This window comes from Diospyros lotus, chromosome 8, assembly GCF_014633365.1.
Source record: "Diospyros lotus cultivar Yz01 chromosome 8, ASM1463336v1, whole genome shotgun sequence".
Lineage (NCBI taxonomy): Eukaryota > Viridiplantae > Streptophyta > Magnoliopsida > Ericales > Ebenaceae > Diospyros > Diospyros lotus.
The window spans coordinates 3,566,101-3,584,949 of NC_068345.1; the positions used below are offsets into that span (position 1 = coordinate 3,566,101).

The window sequence follows — 18,849 nt, forward strand, 5'->3', positions numbered from 1 at the left end:
GTGGGGCAACGATGAGGCAAGGCAAGGTGAGGTGAGGCGGAGCTTGCTGGAGGTGGCCATGGCTGAGAAAAGAGAAGACAACCAAGGACAGAGGTGGTGAATCTGTAAATTGGGTGAGGGCATTTTTGTAATTTGGCACATTTAATTCTTCTCTTGGTAACTCACTTATTTGTACAAGTAGTATTTTCCTGTAATGTTAAGATAGGAATAACTGTAAAGTAGATAAATTTTTGCATCCAATTAGAATATTACAAAATAGATAAAAAGAGAATGTCATTGACTTTTAACTGCCCAATGCAAGGGTTAGTAATACGCCAATATTAGTTTCTACATTCTTGCCATTACCTTGTATATATTATTGCAGGTATAATTTTGTTACTTTCTAGGTGTTTTGTTCTCGATTATTATGCTTATTGTCCAAAATAATTAGGTTGGCCTCTCCATTCTATTATCTGATGATTGAGACATCACATAAAAAATGTTACTTGTCTCGTAATAAGACAATGTATTATTAGCAAAGTTTGTTTATAAGTCGTTTGAAACCAATTCCATAATAATTGGAATTTTAATTTCACAGTTTCACAAACCCAACTAATTTTAGAATTTTGATTGCGTTTATTTAGAATAAATATATTAAAAATTATATCCATATCATATGATATTATGTATATTAAGGTATCATTTATTAAAATAAGTAAGATAAGATTATATCAAAATAAGGCTAGAATACTTTTCGAATCAAAATATGAAACAACTAAGATAAATTAATGAAGTATTATAAATTTTTTATCAAATTATTTGTTAAATTTGTTGAAATCCTCCATAAGACACATACGTCAAAATATGTTTATCTAGAAAGATAAAAATAAGTATAATTAAAAAATATTAGACAAAAAATCACATAATTTATTTTTTAAGAATCACCAAATAAATTTAATAAATATATTAAAAATATTAAAAATCTTAATATTTTTCACATCTTATCTTTTTTTATATATATATATTAATTAACAAACACTCATAAAAATAGAAAGTTAGAAAGCAGCCCGGGGGGATGGGGACTAGGTTTCAACCTTTGTTTATGATGGCAATGACTTAATAATATAATTATTTATTTATTTTATACTTCAACAAAATTTATAAAATTTAACTACAAAAATTAAAAATATATTGAATGCTCAGGTTAATAACACAGATATAACTTCTTATCTTCACACATCGCATATCTAAACGATCTTTATACTGTTTGATCTTCAACCATAACGACTCCATCTTTGCTATGAATAATCTTGTTTTTAATTCTATATCCGTCAACTGAGGCCATAACCACGTAACAAAAATTCTGCTCACGAAGTTGCTCGTATAAATTATCATCACATAAATAGAAGAATCTTCAGAGAATTCAAACCCTATTCAAAAGTATCAAAGCCCTTGAAGGGATACCTAACATCACAAGAAAGGAATACAAGAATAACAAATCAGGAAGAATCTGATAGCAATTGGGGTTTGAGAAGGGGCTGTTATCTAGAGTGTGTCAAGGATTAAAAATTAAAAATTTTCCTGGTATAAGCTAAAACTTGTATTTTTTTACCTTGAATTTTGGCCAAAAAAACTTTAGACCTTGTCATCAATTTCTGAAGATTCCGATGAATTGCCATGTTTCAGCTGTCTACTGCTAGTCGACTTCCTCTCCTTCCCGCCGGGTTTAGACGAAGCATTGCCATACCAAACCATTCCTAACACAGCTATGAACATGCCGAAGACCACTTGTGCATTAAAGCCCTCCTTTCCGAAGAACAAGAATCCAAGGATCAGAACAAGGATCGTCTTCATATGGCCCAGTACTTGGAAAGACACGGCCGTGAATCTTCCAATGCAGATGAATTGGCTGAGGTTTGTCCCTACTGCGATCGTGCATGAGAGCGTTAAAAACACCTGCAGAAAAAAAAAAAAAACACGAGGCATAGATGGAATCATGAAAGACCTAGCAAAGTGAAAAACTTGCATCTAAAGACCAAAGACCACTAGCATCTTAAAAAGGCAATGCAGAACCTAAAATGTTATGCTTTGATCACCATACCTAAAAATGAGACAGGTGTGTATTTAGAGATGACAAGAAACTACCTGTGTTTTATGTACATGATTGAACTGGAGTGTGTATTTTCTAACTGAAATTTTGCAGTCCGAAGCTATTTAAGAAACAAAAGGCACTAGTGTGTGTAAGATATATTCAACAAAGATATGAATTTCATGATCTAGGACTCCAGATCAATTATCGACTTCCACTGGTTAAGTAATAAGGCCTCTGAAAGCAAAGAAAACCACATAGTTGTTTTAAACAGGAATGCTGATAAAAGGAAGTAGTGAAGGTTTGTTTGCTTGAAAAGGAAGTGATATCACGTAGGACATAAAAGCATATATTTGGAAGAAATTATTCTAGGAGTAGCCCCACATAGTGGGATAAAGGCTGGATATGTTGTTGTTGTTGTTTATTATTCTAGGAGTAAAAATAAGAATTAGCATGATTTCTTTGTTTATTTTCTAATTGATTTTGTTTTATAATTTATTTCGTTTATTTTTGAGTTAACAAGCTTCACCAAAATCAATGGGAATCCCATTTGACTAAATTCGAAACCATCCAAAGGTCTCACCAGAGTTGGAAAGACCTGTTGACACCCTCACTGACTCAGAGCTTACAGATTTTGCACCATCAGGCACCCCAACAACATCGAAGATGCTTGCTGACCCATTGTGAGCAAGTTGGAGCCTTTGCCAACCTTTTTGGCCCAACAACCTCATGGAAGATCTCCAGCTTTTGCAGAGACAGCCGTGGCGTTCATCACTGTTTGCATTCACTAAATTCCTCCTTAGCTTGTTGCTGGAGATACCCAATTTGCGTTCAAGGTAGCCAGTTTAATTGGGCATGATCACTAGAATTAAGGTAGTTGAGCTCTTCTATCAACCATGATTTGTAGAGCAATTGACACAGTTTACCCAACAGATGAGCAGCTACAGAAGGGTGGATGGCATAGATGGAGGACTGAAACAACTCTTGGTCTTACAATCTATGGTTGTGACTTTATACAAGTGGCGGTTTACTCAAATTGGCTCAAGCAGTAATGGCTACTGGTCAGGTTTTGTTTCATCAGTTCTACTGCAAGTAATCATTTGCTCGCTTTAACAGGGAAGAGTGTTGCTGCCAGTTCTGAATGGCTTGCATCAAAGCTTGAGGAATGTCTGATACTCCTTGTTTTCCACATAATGGAATATAGGAGGGAGAGCTTACTAGTAGAGCATTTGGATTCATTTTCCAAGTATAGATAAATATAATAATAATTGATAATGGTCAGTTAATATTCAAAAGCGATCAAGATGAGTCAATCTGATCAGGAATAAAATAAGATGAGATAAGTTCTCATCCTAAAATAAATAAAATTATCACTAAGAGATAATTTTGAAATTAGAATTCCAGTTCATCTTTATCTCCTAAACCTTATCAATTAAGATCTTCTCCCCTATAAATAAAGGTCCCTGCATAAGGTTGGGGACACACAAAATTATTGAGTATCGTATATTGTGAGTATTATTCGAGAAGAGCGGGTATTTAGGTTGCGACTTGAGTGCACTTTCCGTCCTATGATTGTGCACCTGACCTGAAGGTTCAAGAAGACTTGTGGTACGACAAGTTTAAAAGATCCAAAATTTTCATAGTTAATCAAGTATTTATCTTTGTAATATTTACAATTTATACATAGAATACCAACATGGTATGGATTTGTTTTTAAAAACAATTTACTATGGTTCTGCTTTTCTTTCGAATAGTTTCATGGCTATGGATTGTGATTTTAGTAACTATAACCAAGTTTGATCCTTTGTTACATCTAATGAAAATATGGATGTAAATATGAATGTTTGGCATGCTAGGCTAGGTCATATTGGAAAAGATTGAATGAATAGGCTAGCTCGAGAAGGCCTTTTAGGCCCACTCGCTAAAATTGACTTGCCCGCATCTAAACATTGCCTAGCTGGTAAAATAACTAAAAAAACCATTTGAAAAGGCAACATAGCTGATTTTCCATTACAACTTATCCACTCTAACATCTGTGGTCCAATGAGTGTGAGGGCGAGGCATAAGGCCTCGTATTTCATCACATTTATAGATGATTTAACGCGCTATGGATATGTTTATTTGATTTCTCACAAATTTGAAGCATTGGAATGCCTCAAACGATACACCAATTGGTGGAGAATCAAATAGAAAGAATGATCAAAACTTTAAGAACTAATCGTGGGCGTGAATATCTGACCTCTTTAGAGGGTTCTGTGATGAAAAATGGATTGAGAGACAATTGATTCTCCCATATACTCCGCAACAAAATGATGTTGCTGAGAGAAGGAATATAACCTTTTTGGAAATAGTTAGGTCCATGATGGCGCAAGCAAATCTGCCAATTTCGTATTAGGGAGATGCACTATTGACTGCTGCCTATATACTTAATCAAGTGCCCTCCAAATCAGTGAATAATACTCCTTATGAGTTATGGACAAGAAAAAAGCCTGACCTAATGAATCTACAAAGACCCTAGGGGTCAGCAGCATTTGTTCACAACCCTTCTCACAATTTGGGAAAATTGGGACCAAAGGGTAAAAAGTGTATCTTTGTGAGACACTCAGAACACTACAAAGGATATGTATTCATTGGAGAAAAAGCAGATGATAGTATTACTGAAATTGAATCACGAGATGCTACATTTTTGGAAAATAATTTTCCCAAAAGGGGTGAGGTCGATAAGGATTCCCAACTATACAAGTTAGGAGATCTTCAACCAAGTGTACCTCCAATTGGATCTAATGAGGAATCTAATACGATATCTCAAACTCTTGATCCAAGTGGGAGTAACACACATGAGTCAATTCCTCATCAGGAATTAGTAAGAAGGAGTAGTTGAAAAAGCATTCATCATCATCATTTTGAGATTGAAGGGTAGCTTTTATGGTAGCTCCTCATGACCTTGACGAGCCTAACAACTTTGAATAAGCTATGAAATCTCTGAATAAAGAAAAATGGATGAATGCAATGGAAGATGAAATGGAGTCTATGAAATTAAACTATGTCTGGGACTTGGTTGATTTTCTGCCTAACTGTAGAGCCATTGGCACTAAATGGGTCTTAAGGATCAAACAGAAGGCGGATGGGACAATAGACAGATTAAGAGCTCGTCTTGTTACGAAAGGCTATATGCAACAATAAGGCATAGACTATGAAGAAACATTCTCTCATGTTGTAAGAATAGTGTCTATACGTTTGATTCTAGCCATCGTTGCACATATGGACCTTAAATTACATCAAATGGATGTAAAGATTGTTTTCCTTTATGGAGAATTAGAGGAGGAAATCTACATGGAACAACCTAAAGGTTTCATCAAAAAGGGCCAAGAAGCAAAGGTTTGTAAATTAAAAAAATTCATCTATGGCCTTAAGCAGTCTTCTTGACAGTGGTATATACGATTCCATTAGGTAATTGTTGCTAATGGATTTGTAATGATTCAACAAGATCACTGTGTCTATGTCAAAAGGTCAAAAGATTTCTTTGTGATTTTAACATTATATGTGGACGATATCTTATTGGCTGGGAATTTAGCTATTAAAGGTTGGTTGGGTTCCAATTTTGAGATGAAGAATATGGGTGAGGCTACTTATATTCTTGGAGTTAAGATCCATAGGGATCATTCAAGAAAACTCCTAGCGTTGTCTCAAGAATCTTACATTAAAAAAATTCTTGATTGCTTTAATATGAGTAGATGTAAACCCATGGACATTTCAATAGCTAAGGGACAAACTCTAAGCCTAAAAATGTGTCCCTTGACTCCAACAGAGAAAACTCAAATGAAAAACACGCCATACTCAAGTGCCATTGGAAGTTTGATATATGCCATGAGGTGCATCAGACCAGATATTTGTTATGTGGTCAGATTGGTAAGTAGATACCAATCAAATCCAAAACCTAAGCGCTAGAATGCAGTCAAAAGGAGCCTTGCATACCTAAGAGGAACTGCAGACTATTGCCTTTGTTACCAGGAGGACAAATGCATTTAACTGGATACACAGATGCTGACTGGGGTGGAGACTTAGATGAACGCAAATCAACTTCAAGATATGTGTTTTTGCTCAGTCGAGATGCTATATCTTGGAGTAACAAGAAACAAACATGCACAACTCTGTCAACAATAGAAGCTGAATTCGTTGCATGTTCAGTTGCAATACAAGAAGCAGTGTGGTTAAGGAGATTTCTAATTGACATTGGGGTCACTCCTAACACTGCAAGACCTGTTACACTCTATTGCGACACAGTCAAGCTTCAATTACATATTCTAAAGATCCGAAATATCACAACAAGTCTAAACATATTGAAACAAAGTATAACTTTGTGAGAGACATTATAACGCAAAAGGAAATGGTGTTATAGTATATATCTACACATAAGATGGTAGTTGATCCTCTTACAAAGCCTATCGCTAGAGATTCCCATAGAGATCACACTAATCTTTAGGTTTACGTAGATTGTAATTCATTTTCGTATTGCATATGTGACTTTTTATTTATTTAATAAATTAAAATATTATCTAAAATTTTTGTATTGTGTTTGGACTAAAAGAATTAAAAGCTAGCATAAGTATGTCAATCAGACAAGGATTAGTTCCCTCACACGAATAATCACCTCCATCACTTTAGTAGTGAATAGAGATGAGACTATTTTTGGGAGCAAGTATACTGAAGTATACTATACACATAAATATTGATGTTGCCTTGGATAATTACCAAGATGAGGCTATTTTTGTAATGGTAGAATATGATAATTCCACAATCATGTAAGTTTGATATGAGCTGGATCTAGCGCATAGTGGGAGGTGCAATTGAAAAGGGATCTGTATGGTGATGGGAGTGACATGCACCCCTTAGTGGGAGGAAATCACCATAGCATGTAATTCATACTACATGTGCTTATGAGTTCGACCAATAAGGGAAGTGAGAACAAATTGAGACATCTCTCATTCTCACTATGTGAGCCCCTTGAGACATTATTGTGAATGTCTTATATTGTGCCTTTTGGAATTCTTGACTATATTATGAAGTAATGGGTCAGTAAATGCTACTTTGGTATGTTTCCTATAATTGTGGACATATTCAACTCATGGAACATTTCTAGGAGAGCGATTGATTCAAAATGGACTAATATGAGTATAAGTAGAAGACTTAACCATTTTCATGAATATGTGTACTCTTTGGCCAAACAATTGTGATATTTGAACAAATGTGAATATGTATATATGAAGTCATAATTTCTCAGAGGGAATGAGATAATGTTAAGTAGGGGCACAACGAAATGTTTCATCAGATTGGAGTTGAAGGCTCTCTAATGAATATTTTGCTCATATTTTTCTCAATTATATCTTGTAGGTCACATGACCCATTTTACTGTATAAAACTCTACTATGATAAAAGAGATTATACTCATACTTTGGGTATTGGTTGACCCATCATGCTCGAGTGAGAGATGTAGATAAATATAATAATAATTGATAATGGTCAATTGATATTCAAAAACGATCAAGATGAGTCAATCTATTCAGGAATAAAATAAGATGAGATAAGTTCTCATCTTAAAATAAATAAAATTATCTCTAAGTGAGATAATTTCAAAATTAGAATTCCGATTGATCTCTATCTCCTAAACCTTATCAATTAAGGTTTTCTCCCCTATAAATAAAGGTCCTTGCATAAGGTTTGGGACACATAGAAAATTACTGAGTATCGAATATTGTGAGTGTTATTAGAGAAGAATGGGTATTTGGGTTGTGACTTGACTGCACTTTTCGTCTTGTGATTGTGCACCTGACCTAAAAGTTCGAGAAGACTCGTGGTACAACAAGTTTAAAAAATCCGAAATTTTCGTGATTAATCAGGTATTTATCTTTGTGATATTTACAATTTATACATAGAATAACCAACACCAAGAAATATGTAGAGTTAAAGAGGGGTCTAAATAGAACCGAGAGGAACCTCTTGAAGGAGATGGGTTTTATCTGCCCTATTGAACATCCTCAAATTATATCAAACTACCTTGCAGCCCCATTGAGATGCCCCCAAAACTGAGACAAGAAGCATGGAATCTAGGAAAGGACTGTTCATGTACAACTTTGTGTTCACAATTCAAGAGCAAGGTAGGTGCATGTGGGGTTGTGTATGTTGTTTTTTGTAGATTCCAAGCATACCAAGCACTTCTTGAGACTTCACCATGGTGGAAGGCATTTGATGCAAGACAAATCTAGTATTCATGAGGTTTCTAGAGTTCTGGCACATTTGTTCAGCCTTCCTAAGGCACAATATTTACCTGTTTGCGAGGATGGGGCTTCGTTTACATCCAACAGGATCTAGAATTCCCCATCTCAGCCACTTCAAAAGGAAGATTCCCTTAGTGACCCACAAGTAAATACTTGTACAAGTACTCCAAAGGCAACTTCAGATACAACCAATTAAGGAATCGGGCAGTTCCATAAAGAAAGAAGTTGAGAAATTGAAGAGTAATAAAAAGGTGGTGATGATTCTCAAAATATTCCTACTGAGAAGAGGCTAGAGAGAAGAGAGTGCATCCAGAATGTAGTCTGAGCATAGGACATATTCAATGTTTTCTTCTTCGTTGGGTGACTCCTCCAGATTGGGCGGATGCAAAACTCACATATGAGTTTTCTCCAATAGGGGTGCAGGTTGATGATATAGATTGTGTGTCATATTAATGGCGTCCCATTCTTATATGGTGGAATGCAGGTGATACATACAACAATTGCTGAGTTGAGTGAGGAGAGTGTCACGACCCAAGGCTAATTAGAAGGGCAATAATATAACTAGTTACCTTAATTGGTTAGGAGCTATTTTTGTTATTTTGTTACAGCACATGAGACTGTTATTCTAGATATTTCTTTTAGTTGTAAAGCCTATAAATAGGGTATAGTATGTAGAGAAGGATATACTTGAATTTTTAATGAAACTCTCATTTTCCTCTCTACATTTCTCCTCCATTCTTCTAATTTCTCCCCCATTCTATTCAATCTCCCTCTTCATTTCTTCTCTGTTCTTCCCCAAATTCCTTCCAATTCCTTCTAAAACCCTAGCTAAATCCTAGGGTCATGACAAATGGCATCAGAGCAATCAATCATTGGCTGTGATTGATTCAATTTGAAGGCTAGTGCAATCAATTTCAGTCATTATAGTCCATGGTCTGGGGATTCAACAGACTCAACAAGTTCAAGAACTTCAACGAGATTGGGTGGGTCTCTCGACTGAGGATTAATTTTCGGCCATTGATGCTTGAAAATAGATTCCAATGCATGGAGGTGATTGACAGTCGCTGTACTTTATTCTCGAAATTTGAAGAGAATTACAGTCGGTATCAACAGGTGAGTTCAAGCGACAATCAGTGTTGAGCATCAGGAACTAATTGTGCAAAGGCAATCTGCAATTAAGTGGGCGAGCAACAAGTTGCCCACGTTCCAGATCTAAGCGGAAGGGAACAAGGAGTGAGTGAAACCGAGAAGGCGCAAGCGGATCTTGTCTCGAACTTGTAAGTGGAGTCCATTGTGAGAAGTAGATTCCTCCCACTCCTTTGCTCGTTGATTTCGGAATCGTAGGCGGTAGAAATCGATCAGTTGTTAGGCAATTCTTAGCGGCAACGGAATTAATTGAACTTTTAGAAGGTGATTCCAGAAATAACAAAGAGTTGATGGAGCGAGGATCCGACTTTGTTATCAATCTCCAACGATTGATGTTGGCGATTAGGTGAAGCAATTCCGATAAATTACGAAACCGAGCCAGTGGTTGCGAACCGTGGTCGGTGATTGGGCGAGAAGAAGGAGTCGGGGGAAGTGATTGTTGAATCTGCAGCAATTGCGAGCAGAGCCGATTCCAGAGCAGCAAGTTGATTCGCTGTTATTTGTCCGAGTCACTGCAGCTGTGACTCCAAAATTGAAGGCAGATCAGAGTGGTGCAGTTGAAGTGGATGGGCGATTCATAGCTGCAATGAAGCGAAGCTAATTCCACAAGAGATATAGGCGATTCCATTGGTGAATTCCAATGATCGGGCAGAATTCCGACGGTGGAAGGATACTCCTCTATTGTTAACTCCCAATGGAGATTTTTCGATTGAACGTTAAAGCCATTCCATAGGGTGACTTGTAGGGAGGCGACTTGCAGTGACTGTAACAGAGCAGTTGGCTAGAAATTTTAGCCGACTTTGAAGGTGTGCAGGCCAGGCGAGTCTGACAAAGATTCCAGCAAGTATAGGGAATTATTGCAGCAGGTGGATCAAGAGAATTGGTAGTCCTAGGCGACTCTGGAAGGCTAATCAAGTTGATGTAACGTGCGAATGATTCTCTGCCTAAATCAGGTTTGACTAGGTAGCGAGTTTATAGGCATCGACAACGATCATTTTTCAATTCCAGCATATAATAGCAACTGCTCGACCCTCAGTAGAATCAGCCAGAGCTTATCCTTGACTGGCAATTCCATCAGCTATTTGAATTCTGATGAAGGATGACATCAAGATGAAGCTGAGAGAATCTCAATTGTAGCAGAAGAATGCTTTATTTTCAGTTGTAATGGAGTCTCAATGGCAGCCAAAGAAGGCTGCATTTTCAGTGGGGTGTCCTAATCATGAAGCTAGGGAAGACAATGCATACATGAAGCAAAATGCTTCATTTTCAGTTGGAATTGAGCCTCTATGGTAGCTAAAGAAGGTTGCATTTTCAGTTGGCTAGAAGCAACAAACAGGGGAAAAGAAGTTTGAAAATGAGATCAACCAATGGGACAAGAGAGAAAGCAGTGGGGTGCATGATACGAGTAAGGAATTTGGCCTTATGATACGCGAGAAGCTGCAAGAGTTTGTGATGATACTTATTAAGAAGTATCATTACAACTTTCCGGTGGAATACTTCGATGATTATCACGAAAGTTTTAACAAGGAGGAATTTCTCAAAATGGACCAGCAGAAGGAAAAGTCAAGATGGCAGGAAGGGGATTTAGCTGCAGTGATTGAGAAGTTAGAAGAAGAAATAATACCCCAATATACATCTACTGAAAGGCTGCAAGGAAATAATAGGGAAGCAATTGATGAAGTGATAGAGGAAGCCAAAGCCAACTCGTTACCCCGGGTGGTTAGTGCATGGGCGGAAGGATTTGGTGGTGTTCCAGATAAAAAGTTTGTGGGAAATGGAATAGCATTGGGTCAAGAAAATTTGATTGAAGGACCAACAATCTATACAGATATTAGTGCTGGAATTCTTCCTTCGATTCTGGACATACCGGAAGCTAAGAGTGGGAATACCTGCAACATTTATCCTAGGCTGGGTCAAGATTGTGATGGACCACATGCAGTTAAAGAAGGCCCTAAGTATATTGCTCATTTGTCTTTGGATCCAAAGAAGGTTGAACCATCCTTGGATGGGGTTAAAATAGGTATCAGACAGCCCCCAGTGCGGGTTTTGGCAGAAAGGCTAAGGGAGATAGTTGAAGAAGTCGAAGATTTTGCCGAAAGAAACAAAACTCCCGCTGCTGTGTTGTTTTTTACTTCCATTAGCAAATCCAAGTTGTTGTCTACTGCATGGAAGGATGAATCGTTGGCTGAAAAGGAAGTTGTAACAACTCGTAATGCTAATGCTCACAAACAGCCTTGATATGAGTATCCAAGGCAAATCTGCAATCCTCCATTGCTGCATTTCAAGGATGATGTTGATATCTTTCAATGTGCAGCTGTGGTGCACCATGGAGGTGTAGGAACAACTTGTGCTGGTATTGAACTTGAACTCTATCAAATTGCTTCTATTGAAGTTCTAGGCCAAATTACGACGGGGATTGATCTTGGATACTTAAGAATGAGGAAGAAGAAAAGGCCTAGGAGGACAAGAAAAGAAAGAAAGAAAAATCAGATAGAGAAGGCGGGAATTTGATGAACAAGAACTGCTCAACGTAATAAGTTTCTTGGGGACAAGAAATATTTCAAGGAGAGGGAATTGTCATAACCCAAGGCTAATTAGAAGGGCAATAATGTAATTAGTTACCTTAGTTGGTTAGGAGCTATTTTTGTTATTTTGTTACAGCACATGGGGCTGGTATTCTAGATATTTCTTTTAGTTGTAAAGCTTATAAATAGGCTATAGTATGTAGAGAAGGATATACTTGAATTGTTAATGAAACTCTCATTTTCCTCTCTACATTTCTCCTCCATTCTCCCTCCATTCTTCTAATTTCTCCCCCATTCTATTCAATCTCCCCCTTCATTTCTTCTCTGTTCTTCCCCAAATTCCTTCCAATTCCTTCTAAAACCCTAGCTAAATCCTAGGGTCATGACAGAGAGGTCTTCTAGCGAGGAGTCAATGTCAATGTTTATAAAAGAAAAGTATGATGATTTGCCAAGGCCTCATTCTACATTCCTTGCCTAGCAATGGTTGGGCTGGGTCAGAGAGAGAGAGTGTATGTGGGTATTTCTCAAAATTTAACGTCAGTTTATTAAGGGCAAGGGGCAAAGTGTTATAACTTTTTAAACCTCAGAGGTATTGTGTGTAATTTCTGAAAATCAAGGAGTGATCTCTTGAATTAAGCCTTACCTCACTTTCAAACTTTTCAGAATTTAGGATTCTTAAAATTAAAACATTCAAGGGGAGGACTGATAAATACATAACTAAACTATTTTTTATTTTATTGTCAAATTTTAACTCATTTTAAAATTATAAAGTTGTCTATTTTGTTTCACTAATGGATTTGTTACATCTTGTGATGGACACAGGTGTCTCTCAAGTGTCTATAAAGTGTCCTACAGTAAAGAAGAAAAAAATTAATCTGATAGGATTAGTCACCTTCACAGGGATGTCTGTGCTTCTCATACCTAGATCTATACTGTCAATTTTCTTCTCCTTGTTCCTTTTATCTTTAATATCCTTTAGATTCTAGGAAAAACAACAAAGAAAGAAGGAAGCTGCCTCATGGTGGGATGAAAGTTGGGCACTTATAACCATGACAATCCAAATGCACAATATGGATATGACAATTATGATTATGTAGCTATACTTACTACAGATGCTGTGCTGTAATCAAAGGCATCAACCCTCTTGTTTGTCAACCAATAATCCACAAAGGGGCCTAATAGCAATAGAGTTCCAGCCTGAGCAGGTGCAGTATGCCCCAACAGATTAAATGAACTAAGAGAGTATTTCCTTTGAAGGAAATGTACATACTGCACATAAAAAACAGATAGTTATTTATAGGAGTGTTTAAAGATGTGAGATAAAGTTTTGAGGAAATATGCTGCTCAAGGATATCCAATGGGTGTATGAAATGATAGGACAACAACATATGTAATTTTTAACAATAAGGGCTTTTAACAATATGTTGACCCATGTGCTAGTGTATGTATTCACTGCAATAAGGATGTAAGCAAGAGATTCATGCAAGATCTAGGTGCTAGTAACCTAAGAATAAATAAGTAATTTAAACTAGTTGAAATATACATTGTCTTAAGTAGCAGAACGAACAACTTACATACTGTTGTATAGCAGTACTCCAAACAGCGATAAAGGCAGCAACAAAACCTCTGGCATTAACACTCACATCAGTTACAGTGCAGACAGCAACACCTAAGAGAACAACTGCAATACTGAGCTTCGTGTCTCTTGAGTATCGGATCTTGTCCAAAACAACTTCCAATAAGCAGGATACAGGGATCATACTCAGCTTCGCAATCTAACAGAATTGTGGAGACCAAATAAGTACTCAAACCATTGTAATACCAACAAAGAATCCCAGAGCACTTTAAATTTACCTGATAAAATCCTACTGAGTTCCACATTAGACTAACATTCATACCAACAATAGAGAAGTTTGCAAATAAAACAAACTTCAAGAGGTCTAGCAATGGTAGATGAGAGGGTTGGATATAGCCCAACCACCTAAGAACAGCCGTCATTGCAGTTGTGGTGGCAAAGTGCAAACCAGTTAACGTAGTAGCTGCAATGATTAAAAAATCAGAAGCTAAAGAATATATAAAAATAAACATAGGCACAAGTATAAAATGGGAAAAAAATTCCTAGATCTTCCACCCGGCAACAGATTCCATTGGTAATATCTCTATCATCCCCATTGCATAAGTTATGTCCTGAATATCACAGGAGAACATTTATTTCTGTAAGACTTATTTTACAACCATATTACAGAACACTGAGTTTGGCACTAAAATCTGTGGAAGAAAAGGACAATAAGCATTCTTATGTGTATGTATATAAGTTAATTTGCTTTCTTTTTCTTTTTCTTTTTCTTTTCCTTTCTCTTGAAAAATCGTAGATCTAAACATAGGAGAAATGATTTTTCTTTATTTTCTTTTCACTTCAAGTACTTTCAAATTTCCATGGAAGGCCATTAGACCATCTAAAATATATCCTCAGCTGTACTGTTATGTACCGGTATAGAATTGTGTGCAACACTCTTCCGAACAATATACTACTATTGTCATCCATTGTTCTGTCATGCTTTAACTGCTAGTACTTGATCAAAGGTTAATTATTATTATATTCATAATATATAAGTATAATAAAAAGTAAGGTGAGGGAAGGGGGGGTATGCATGTAGCCAGTTAAGTGACAATAATTAAATTTATGCCAAAAAAGTGTTTTCCAAATTCTCAAAGAAAATGGGGGCAATATCTTGTAAAATTACCAAAACTGAAACCATATGTGGCCATTAAGGCTTTATTGACAATGATAATCCCAACAGAAGTGACAACATTGAACATCCATGCAGCCGCATCAACTGCTGCCTTTTTATCAGCCTTGCTAGCAGGAGCCATTTTCATTTACTTGGTACAATTGATCGCTGGTGAAATTTTACCCCTCGTCTTCCATGCCAGATCCCATATACTTCAGCATATGAGTCCAGAGATTTTCATCAGCAACCAAATTTTCTGACATATAAAAGAAACCAAAAGATTTCCATCAAGATTAAAATTGCAGGAACTTACATTTACTATATCTATCACAGCAAATGATGTTACTGTAAGTAACCCTTGAACTACAAAGGTGTCTATATGCATTTATAAAGTTCAAACAACTCAGCGAACCAGAAAATTACAAGTCAAAACATCATACATGGATTCAAAAGGATGAGCGTAAGAACAAAGAACCGACAGTTAACCTAAAATAAACTGATCCGAGCAATGAAACTAAATAAACAAACTACGGATTCAATTGCCGGCACCTTAATAAGTAGCGGCAAAAGATGCCAAAGCATTCCCAAATTCAAGACCAAAACATGCACAGATCAAAACACAGATCCTCAAATTTCCAGATCGAACCGCAATAAACACGCTCAAAAAACCCAAATTCGGGCGCAATTATGCTAACACGTTTCAGATCTACTTCTCGGGACGTCGCCGAATTGGATCGCATCGAGATCACTCAAAGCAACCCAGCGATCACGACAGATCTATCAAACAGCACTTGAAATCCGCTCGAGAGCAATAAAACAGCGCAGAAGGATTACCGTCGAGGAGCAGCGAGCATGAAGTAACTTTGAGGTCTCTCAGCCCCGTATATATGTATGAATGGCTGCGCCTGCGGATGTATAGAGTCGGAAAGAAAGAAAGAGAGAGAGAGAGAGAGAGAGGGGATTGAAGGAGCAAAACAGTTTTGCAGCTAATGCAAATGGAATTTCAGCGTTTGTGTCCTGTAGTTAGTTCTCGTTGCTTGCAATGCGTTTGCGAGAGAGAGACAGAGAGTAGAATATATGACAGCTAATTATAAGATGAAAGAACACGTGATCACACTGCCGCTCCAACGTATAGAAACATTCTTATTTTTCCCAAAGGGTTTCCCTAAATTATACCGTTAACGTTTAAATTTTTTTATTTTATAATAATTTTTTTTAATTCTTATCATCCCCTCTATTAAATTGGGCCACTTTTCATTTAAAGTAAAACATAAAAAACCTATAATTCATTATTTTTGTTTTAGAATTATTCTCTTCTAAAAATAAATTAGGCAATTTTTTTCTTTTTTCTTCAATAAAATAAATATATATTTTTTCTTTATCTGTACCTTTCGTGAAAATAACTTTTGACCTACTACAAATCCAAAATCTTTTATTTACTGTTTGGCATTAATTGGGTTTGACTTATCCATTGTGACACATTATTATACAATTAAGTTTGATCTAAAATAACTATTTGGTTATGCGAATTTAAAGCACTCAATGGTTGGTTGAGAGAGAGATTTAGTATGCATTCAATTTCTTTTTATATTTTAACGTTTTCTAACTGTTGAAACCTGGATAAATGATAGGAGTGAGCATTTGATCGGTTTGGTATCGAATGGATTGAAATGCTAAAATCAAATAGACCAAAGTTATGAAAAAATCGAACAGAATTGGCCACACAAGCAAATAAATAAATAAATAAATACAAAAAAAAAAAACCAATCCACCCTTAAAAAAAAAAACCAAAAAATAAAAAAAATCAATAAAAACCGAATCAAATAAACTGCACAAATTTGAGGGAAAAAACCAGATTAAACTTCAAAAGAAAAACCCAAAAAAGCTGAAAAAATAAAAAATTTCGATCGGTTCAGTTATTTTATCTTTTACGGTACAAAAATTAAATTAAATTGAAATGATTGAAATTATCAAATTTGATAACCAAAGCGAACACCCCCTTAATTGAAACCGAACAGAACCTACAATTTTGGTCAATTTAGTTCAATCATTTTGATTAAATCAAACTTTTACATGTTCATAAAGAAAGGGTATAACCGAACTTCAACTACTAACATTGAAACTTATTTATTTATTATTATTGTATTGACTTACTTTTATGTGAATGATACCACATAATTTGTGAAATGATCCCCAAATTCGGGTATGGAAATATCTCCACGCAAATACTTCGATATTTAAATCAGATATTGAAAATGACAAATGTTGTATTGAAATCCATATCAAATACATATATTTTTAATATTGAATATCTATTTATTTATATAGAGACATTAAGTAATCTTAAATAATTTGTGATGAAAAATGTTATTGATACATCATAACTTATACTTTGGACTACATAATGTAGTTAAAATATTTAAAATATCTGTTACCCAAAGCGATGAGATGAGGCGATGAGGCTTGGTGAGACGAGGTAATAAGGCACTAGGGATATTTTTCTCATTTGTGATGTATTGTATAGTCCAAAGTGTAATCCAGGAGCTACCAATAACATGGACGTCCATCCACGATTAACATTCTTTGTAGATAACACATATCTTTATTATTTATAGTTTGACTAAAACTATGATTGTTATAGATGACGTTTATCTTGTTTTTTTTATAATATAATTTTTTTGAATTATATTTATTCTAATATTTATAAATTATTTTAGAATTAGATTTTTTTATAGATAATTATTTATTCTTTTATTAAAATATTTAAAAGAATTTTTAAATGTGAGAGTTATATAGTATGAAAAATTTACACATTTTAGTCCAAAATATTATTTTGAGTCTTTAAATTCTTTTAAATTTTTTAATAAATTTTTACTTATGGCACAATAAAATTATATTAAGATTCCGCCTCCTAAACAAAAGTTATGATAAAGTTTAAATTTAACATTGTATATAAATAAATCAGGTAAAAACGCAACCCTTGCAGATATTATTCATTTATAATGAAGGCTTAAATTATTTTACAAATATTTAATCGCGTGTTAAATTCCCTTAACCGCGGCGGCCCTTGCCAGACTGGCATGGTCAAAGTCATAGGTGCCAAACTCTGTTTGACTCTTCTAATATACTCGTATTTGGCCACTGTTTTACATCAAAATTCATAAATTATCTTATATTTTGATCAGAAATAAATTATCTTTCTTTCCATGGTAACACCTCGTATATATACATATACATATGTATGAAAATATGCACATAAATACTTAAGATAAATTATTCTTAACATCTTAGAAATTTAATAAAATATACAGACACCCTCGATATTTAAAAAATAACATAAAAATAGCTATTTGAGTTATTGATCGTATACCACTTTATCTTTTATAATATGAAAATAATAAAAACTTTTACTATAAATACCTATTTTCATTTTCATTGCGTGCTTTGCTTAAAAAAACACTATAAATGATTGGCAGTAGTGTCAGGCACAACCATTTTTTTACATCGACAAAGAATTTGGATTAATTTGAAAGGAATTTAAATCAATTGAGGAACCAACCAGCTAATACTGAGCCCTTGATTGAGAGATTGGGTTTGAGAGATAAATATAGGAGAAAAACTTTATCAGTGATGGTTTTTTGTCGACAAAACCTATCATTGATATGATGTAGAAACTCACAGATGATTTAAGAGAGTAATCTTATTGGTGATGAGATTTTTGAAAACCCTATTGTTAAGAAGGTTGTATTAGTTAAAGAGAGAGAGAGAGAGGGGGGAGAGGGAGATGATGCGATGATTGATCACATTCTTCTGCCTCGAACTAGGTACTTGCAAAGAGATGACGTCGGGGATTTGCTCATTCGGGATCACTCCGACGATCAAGTCAGTTCATCGGCATATCACTAGTTCTCAGTATATAGTAAATAAACTTAGGAAAAAAGAGACTCAAATAATTTACTCGTCCCTGTTGCATTTTTTTTACCCTCTTGCCAAGATAAGGATTCCTTTTTTAAAATCGTCCCCATCCCGTCCCTTGCGGAGTTGTGATTTTACCGATATGGATATGATAATCATTTCCAAGGGGTTCGTGATAAGTACCTATC

At 35.5% G+C, this 18,849-nt stretch overlaps 1 protein-coding gene across 3 annotated transcripts; it reads right to left on the minus strand.

Annotated features, from left to right (window-relative positions):
- Positions 1-1,361: 1,361 nt before the first annotated feature.
- LOC127807843 (UDP-rhamnose/UDP-galactose transporter 6-like) lies at positions 1,362-15,813 on the minus strand. 3 transcript variants are annotated; one of them, XM_052345990.1, is made up of 7 exons: positions 15,581-15,813; positions 14,759-15,002; positions 13,869-14,053; positions 13,589-13,789; positions 13,122-13,283; positions 1,592-1,935; positions 1,362-1,443 (listed from the first exon to the last, which is right to left on the minus strand). In XM_052345990.1, exons 2-6 carry the CDS (start codon positions 14,892-14,894, stop codon positions 1,615-1,617), a joined length of 1,005 nt encoding a protein of 334 aa, XP_052201950.1. In that variant the 5' UTR covers positions 14,895-15,002; positions 15,581-15,813; the 3' UTR covers positions 1,362-1,443; positions 1,592-1,614. The 3 variants fall into 3 exon arrangements, with proteins under 3 accessions (XP_052201950.1, XP_052201949.1, XP_052201951.1); XM_052345989.1 differs by having other exon boundaries at positions 1,362-1,935; XM_052345991.1 differs by lacking the exon at positions 15,581-15,813 and adding an exon at positions 15,296-15,568 and having other exon boundaries at positions 1,362-1,935.
- Positions 15,814-18,849: the final 3,036 nt, after the last annotated feature.